This window comes from Cajanus cajan, chromosome 3 (genome assembly GCF_000230855.2).
Source record: "Cajanus cajan strain Asha chromosome 3, NIPB_CcT2T_4, whole genome shotgun sequence".
Lineage (NCBI taxonomy): Eukaryota > Viridiplantae > Streptophyta > Magnoliopsida > Fabales > Fabaceae > Cajanus > Cajanus cajan.
The window spans coordinates 71,640,925-71,648,210 of record NC_138519.1 but is presented as its reverse complement, the minus strand read 5'-3'; the positions used below and the strand labels follow the sequence as shown (position 1 = coordinate 71,648,210).

Here is a 7,286-nt window from a genome sequence, read left to right as displayed (position 1 = left end):
TATCTTGGATATCAACCACAACCTCTAACCTTAATTAATTAATTAGTCACATATATAATTGAAACTGTTTATATTTAAACTTGTTCCGAACTTAGTCCACTAACATTGATAAGAATATCATATTTTGGTGTTTGCTATATATTATATTATTAATTTGTCATGCCGTATAGTTTAATCAGGTAGAACCCTGTATGTCCACTTCATGAATTGGTACATATGTTAGTTGAGATGAGAATCGTTGTACTTTACCCTATATGGGTGGACCAAAACAGCATCAGAGTCTGACCACTCATGCTGTAGAAAGGAATAGAAAATAGACATCACCCCAGAAAATTCAACTAGCTTAGCTTCAAAAGCTGTCCTGGTTGATGGATAACGAAACGACTTTATGTAACACACAAGAAAAAGAAAAACATAGAACATACTATTTCAGGACATTTTTGGTTTCCCTTTATTATTTTTAGTTTTTTGTACTTTATAATATGGACCTTACATCTTAATTCTTAAGTATTCTTTCTACCAACTTGTTAAAAGGGACATTACAGCAGAGAGTAGTGTCTCTTTATAAGGGTGTCCTTCATCCTCTGTCTTACAGGGCTCAAGGGAAGCTATTGGAATAGAGAGCTCATAAGGGGTGGCTATAATGGCAGCGTTTGGAATTCGAGTCATGCTATTGGTGGCAGCTTGCTTGCTTCCATTGTCTGTGGAAGCTATGGTTCGCCACTACAAGTTCAATGTAGGTGCATTGTGTTGTTTGCATTGTATCATTTCACTCATGCAAAGCATATAGTATGATGTGTGTGATTAAACTATAACATTGGAAACAAGGCATGAACAAGAAATGAAATGAAACTTGCTTGAGACCAAAATGAGCATCTTATATGTTTTAGCATGTGTTAGAATATTATGATATTGATGTGTTTTGTATTTAGTTACTTTGTTCTTCCACTCGGTTGAAATTTCTGATGAGTGAATTGTAATTTGTCTAGCATATAAGTGAAATGTGATTTAATAGCCTAAATTCTATATTTTTGGCAAGCTAGATCATAGTGCACCAAATGTTGAAGATGTGAAAAAGTGCAAGCTAATTAATTATTTGTATCAGTTATATATTTGGCAATTTGTCTGCTCTGGTTGAACATATATGAGCTAGAGTAGCTATTGATTGATGAACATAAAACCACTGGTTATAAGAAAAATTCATTTCAGATACCATGGGGTATAAGTAACATTTGTCCTTTTCAATTATTGCTGTCTTTTAATATAAAGTTAATTTCTTGTTTATGAGAAAAACAAACTAATTAAACAAATTTACCCAGAACATTTTCTCGTATCATCTATGAGATTAACCCAAAAATGAAACCATTGTCCATCTCATGTGATATATAGCAAGCCAATTAATTATTTAATCATGACCCTTAACAAATTTTCACGTTAGTAATTGAATCTTTTGGCTTACATTAAACACTTTCCCTTAACCCAATCATGGCCTGTTTCTAATACATGAATTTCTCAAAAAGTGTGGTGACAACTTTCTTTAGTGGCCAGGATTCATCAACTGAAGTGACATACCCACCCACATGGAGGCAAACTTATTGGATATTTTTTGGGGGGCTAATCATTCTTTTAAATCAAAGACTAAATTTATTAAAAATTCTATGACAGGTAGGTCCATGATTTAACATATAGTAGTTAAGACCATTAACTATAATATTTACGGTTGACAAAATTTTGGTTAAGACATAAAAAGGTACAGCACATTCTTAGTAGTTGACTCAACCAGAAAGGTTAATCGATGGGAGAAAAGTCATAAAAATGTTTCCAATTAGTTCAATTAAACAGATGTGCGTTTGTGCCTACCGAAAAATATATGACCATGCAACTATGTACAAAACTTAACCAAACAGCAAAGTCGGTTTGGAATTGTTGAGCAAGGCAAGGAACTTAAATTTGGTAGAAGTTGTAGTTGCACTTCTTTTTTTCCCTTACTATTATTGGACAAGAATGTTGTTGCAGAAAACTAACTCCACATTCCTGAATGGTGTGACCTTTAATTGGATGGTGTTCTTCACAGGTGGTGCTGAAAAATGCCACAAGATTGTGTTCAACCAAGCCTATTGTCACCATAAATGGTAAGTTCCCAGGTCCCACCATCTATGCTAGGGAAGATGATACTGTTCTGGTTAAAGTGGTCAACCATGTCAAATACAATGTTAGCATTCACTGGTGAGTGTGTTGGAGTTTCTTGTATTTCTAATCTCAATTATTTATCCCATTCATTACTATAATAAAAAAAATTATAATCACGGCTATAAGGATCAAATTAATTCATCATATATTTATCTTCGACTCTTCCACTATTAAACCAACTATATTGGTTATAAATTTGTTCGTCTTTATAATAAATTACTTTAAAATATATACTGGGGATGATTTATGATTAATTGAATGTATAGCAGTCTATTTGTTAACTAATGAAAATTAAAATCTAATTATTATTATTAAAGTTTATTAAATGAATTAAAATTGAACAGGCATGGAGTTAGACAAATGAGAACAGGTTGGGCTGATGGGCCAGCATATATAACTCAATGCCCAATTCAACCGGGCCAAGCCTATGTCTACAACTTTACCCTTACAGGCCAGAGAGGCACACTTTGGTGGCATGCACATATCCTCTGGCTTAGGGCCACTGTCCAAGGTGCCTTGGTCATCTTGCCCAAGCTTGGAGTTCCTTACCCTTTTCCCAAACCAAATATGGAACAAGTTATCATATTGAGTAAGTTCCACCATTTTTTTTCTTATGTGCAAATATTTTACTTTTCCATAGTCATAAGTTAGGGAAAAATATATATTATGATGAATGTTTTTCTCTAAACCTAATAGTGTAATAGAATAGATACCATAGTTCATAATTCTCATTATATTTGAATTTGGTTCAGGTGAATGGTGGAAATCAGATACTGAGGCTGTAATAAATGAAGCTTTAAAATCTGGTTTGGCACCAAATGTCTCTGATGCCCACACAATCAATGGTCAGCCAGGACCTGTCCAAGGTTGTGCTTCACAAGGTAAAATCCAAGAACCAAACTCTAGCTTTTATTTCAATTAGACCAAACCAATGTAACTCAAATTGAAATTAGCAAGTTGTCCTTAGTAGCTAAACCCAAAGAAAATAAAAATGAAAAACTTGAAAAATCACATATTATTTGCACTTTATTTTTTGTTTTCAAATATTTATGTGAAAAATGTTATGAAGCACAGACACATATACAAAACATTGTGTTAGTGTGTTGGACACATTTTGGACACGCTAGACACACCTTAATCAGTAGTTTTCATTTTCAACTTTCTTTGGTTTGTAGGAGGATTTAAGTTGGATGTTCAACCAGGAAACACCTACTTGCTAAGAATCATCAACGCTGCACTCAATGAAGAGCTCTTCTTTAAAATTGCTGGCCATGAACTCATTGTTGTTGAGGTTGATGCAATTTACACAAAACCATTCAAAACTGATACTATTCTCATAGCACCTGGCCAGACCACAAATGTGCTTCTAACAACCAAACATGCAGCTGGTAAATACTTAGTTGCAGCCTCTCCTTTCATGGATGCTCCTATTGCAGTTGACAATAAGACTGCCACTGCCACATTACACTACTTAGGCACCCTTGGCTCCACCATCACCACCCTCACTTCCATGCCTCCCAAAAATGCCACCCCGCTTGCCACCACTTTCACTGACTCCCTCAGAAGCTTGAACTCCAAAAAGTATCCTGCTAGAGTTCCTTTGAAGATTGACCACAACTTGCTCTTTACTGTTAGCCTTGGTGTCAACCCTTGTGCTACTTGTGTGAACAATAGCAGGGTTGTGGCAGATATCAACAATGTCAGCTTTGTGATGCCTCAAATTTCTCTTCTTCAAGCACATTTCTTCAATATTAAAGGAGTTTTCACTGATGATTTTCCTGGAAATCCTCCTATAGTATATAATTTCACAGGGACACAACCATCAAATTTAAATACCATGAAAGGGACAAGGGTCTATAGACTTGCTTACAATTCTACAGTTCAATTAGTCTTGCAAGATACTGGAATGCTAACACCTGAAAACCACCCTATTCATCTTCATGGCTTCAATTTCTTTGTGGTTGGTAGGGGACAAGGGAATTTCAACCCCACAAAAGATCCTAAAAAATTTAACCTTGTAGATCCTGTGGAGAGAAATACAGTTGGAGTCCCAGCTGGGGGGTGGACGGCTATCAGATTCAAGGCTGATAATCCGGGTAAAGTTATCAATTCTATTATTTTAAACTTAAATTATGATGCTAAAGAAATTGTAGAAAGATAAAGTTAGGACAAATCACAGTTCAATTTTTTGAAAAAATCAAACCAAACCGGATCATTTTATATAAAGTGGTTTAGTTCAATTTTTTATATAAATGGTTTGCTTTTTTCAAAATAGATCGATGTAGTGCAATTTAGTTATCCACTTTATTGTTGTTAGAAAATCAATCCAAAATTTACAATCATTAATAAAGAGTTATGAATGATGAGTCATTAACGAAAAATCATGAATGAACAATCATAAATAAAAAGTTATATCATTTCCTATAAATAAAGAAATTTGTGATGAGAATAGTTACTACCTAGACACAACATGAGAGAGAGGGTCACCACTCTACATAAAAAAAAGGGGTTTATGTTAATGGAAGGGTTTATCAAGTTTGTCCAAAAAAATTAGTAATGTATTTGAATGAATGAATATGTTGTGATGTTCTCATAGACATAAATAAGAGATGTTGAACCACATTAAACTTGTGTCTTCCCTGTTTTATATTTGTGTTGAATTTGTGTATGTCCATACATTTGATCTTCATTGTAACATGAAAAGGATTTTTTTTTCCATCAATAGTCATGTATGGATCTTTTTCAAAGAATTGGTTTGGTTAATCAAGCTATTTTTACAAAGTTGTTTTGGTTGGATTTTTTCTCGAAACAATTTGAATTTTATAATTTGATTTGGTTCGGTTTTGATCGGTTTGATTCAATTTTGGCACACTTCATAAATTGATTTAGATTTCATTTTTTTATTATTACTATTATGATATACGGTATTATGTTTTGTTAGGTGTCTGGTTTATGCATTGTCACTTGGAAATTCACACAACATGGGGACTCAAGATGGCTTTTGTTGTGGACAATGGCAAAGGACCAAATGAATCTGTATTACCACCTCCAAGTGACCTGCCCAAGTGTTGAGAAAAATACTAAATATTCTATGCACAATAAGGAAAAGGAAAATCATACAAAGAGAACTACACATACCAAAAGGGAAGAATTACAACCAAGGCTAATAAGAAGATTTTCATAGAGTAAAGAAATGAGAAAGATGCTCAGATCGGAATAAGATCAAATGACAAGTTGCCATGTATTTTTTTTTTTTTTAATTTTTCATCATTTTTTTGCATTGTTTGTACTTTCATCTTTCTCCTTCTTGAATGATATTTTTTGGCTTTAATTATACATATAAATGTCAATCAAAATTGAAAGGATTCTTAAGCCCTGTTGCCTTGTGCTGCATCTGAAGTTCAGTTAACTTGTCAATGTCACAAAGTTCTAGCACATGATATGCTACCTAACGATAAGGGATAATTAATATTTCACAGCCTAAGTTAATTCATTCGAATAAATTAATTATGCAATAGAATTTTAACGTTATAAAATAATTCTTTCACATGCAAGATTTTACTATGGTCTCTGGGGATGTTAAGATTATAGTTGCACTGAATTATGGTTTGAGAAGAATTGCATGCAAATCCAGTTAACATGGCCCAAACTTCACAAATCCAGTTAATAGCTGCTTCTTTCCCTTTTCTTGGGCCAAAGTCCAAAGAAGATACAGTCTAACAAAAATTGGAAATAAATATAAGGGTGATGATAAACACACCTCCACTCTCGTATAAATACACCCCCTTTTTAAAAAATATATATATATAAAATGTCTAAATTACCCTTTTAAAAAAAATGAAATTCCTAAATTTACACCTCCCTTCCCCGCACCCCCCTTCCCCGCACCCCATACTCCACACCTCTCTTCTTCCCAAAGCCTTTTTCCGCTCAATGTCATTAAGTAATATACTTTTACAATCATTCTGAATAGAAAAAAAGGACTAGCCCCACCATAACTAGTATAAGAAAGGCTTTTTTACAATCATTAGCATTCTGGAAAGTACTTTACAGTCATTAGCATTCTGGAAAGTACTTTCTGGAATAGTAAAATTATTGTTCATATAATTCCGGAAAGAACTTTCTGTAATAGTAACTTTAATATTATGGAAAGTACTTTTCGGAATTATGTAACAAAACATTTCCGGAAAATACTTTCCGGAATAAGAATTTAATATTATGGAAAGTATTTTCCGGAACATTTTTATATAATTCCGGAAAGAACTTTCCGTAACAGTAAGAAGAAGAAGAAGAAGAAGAAGAGGGGTGCCAGAAAGAGAAAGAAGAGGGGTGTGCGAGGTGCGGGAAAAAAAGAAGAAAAAGAGGAGTGCCACAAAGAGAAAGAAGAGGGGTGTGCAATGTCAGCAGGTGGTCTTGTAAGAGAAAGACTCTTACTTGTTCTATGGAAAGAAACACTAGTACAAAAATGACTTTTAAAATCGGGGTTTTAAAATCAGTCATAGGATAGCCATTTTAAAAGTGACGTGGTGGCCTGTACAGCAACAGAACGGTCCGTTCTGCAAGCAGAACGACCTGTACTGCCATCAGTACGACCCGTACTGCAGCAGAACGGCCTGTATTGCTTTCAGAATGGGTCGTACTGCTTGCAGTACGGGCCGTACTGATTTCAGAACGGGCCGTTCTTCTTGCAGAACGGGCCGTTCTTCTTGCAGAACCCGTTCTGGTGCCGTTCTAGACTAAAGTTTACATGCAAATACAGGATAAGAGGAATGCGGGGAAGGGGGGGTGCGGGGAAGGGAAGTGTAAATTTAGGAATTTCATTTTTTTAAGGGTAATTTAGACATTTTATATATTTTTTTAAAAAAGGGATGTATTTATACGAGAATGGAGGTGTGTTTATCATCTCCCTAAATATAAATAGATAGTATAAAATTCGTCCCTTTAGTTTAGTCTCATGAATACTTACCTATATTTGTACATATTGCTATCATTTTAGTTAAAAGAAAATAAATTTTGTGTAGTTTCTTTAAGTTCCTTCTGTCGAACCAGTAAAGTAAAAATTATATTTTAATACTAAAATTATTTTATCAAAATGA

At 34.2% G+C, this 7,286-nt stretch overlaps 1 protein-coding gene across 1 annotated transcript; it reads left to right on the top strand.

Annotated features, from left to right (window-relative positions):
* Positions 1 to 578: 578 nt before the first annotated feature.
* LOC109798912 (laccase-4) lies at positions 579 to 5,562 on the top strand. The gene is made up of 6 exons (XM_020359349.3): positions 579 to 736; positions 2,075 to 2,226; positions 2,535 to 2,779; positions 2,943 to 3,071; positions 3,366 to 4,286; positions 5,132 to 5,562. The coding sequence occupies exons 1-6, from the start codon at positions 644 to 646 to the stop codon at positions 5,260 to 5,262; spliced, it is 1,671 nt and encodes a 556-aa protein (XP_020214938.1). The 5' UTR covers positions 579 to 643; the 3' UTR covers positions 5,263 to 5,562.
* The last annotated feature ends 1,724 nt before the right edge of the window (positions 5,563 to 7,286 follow it).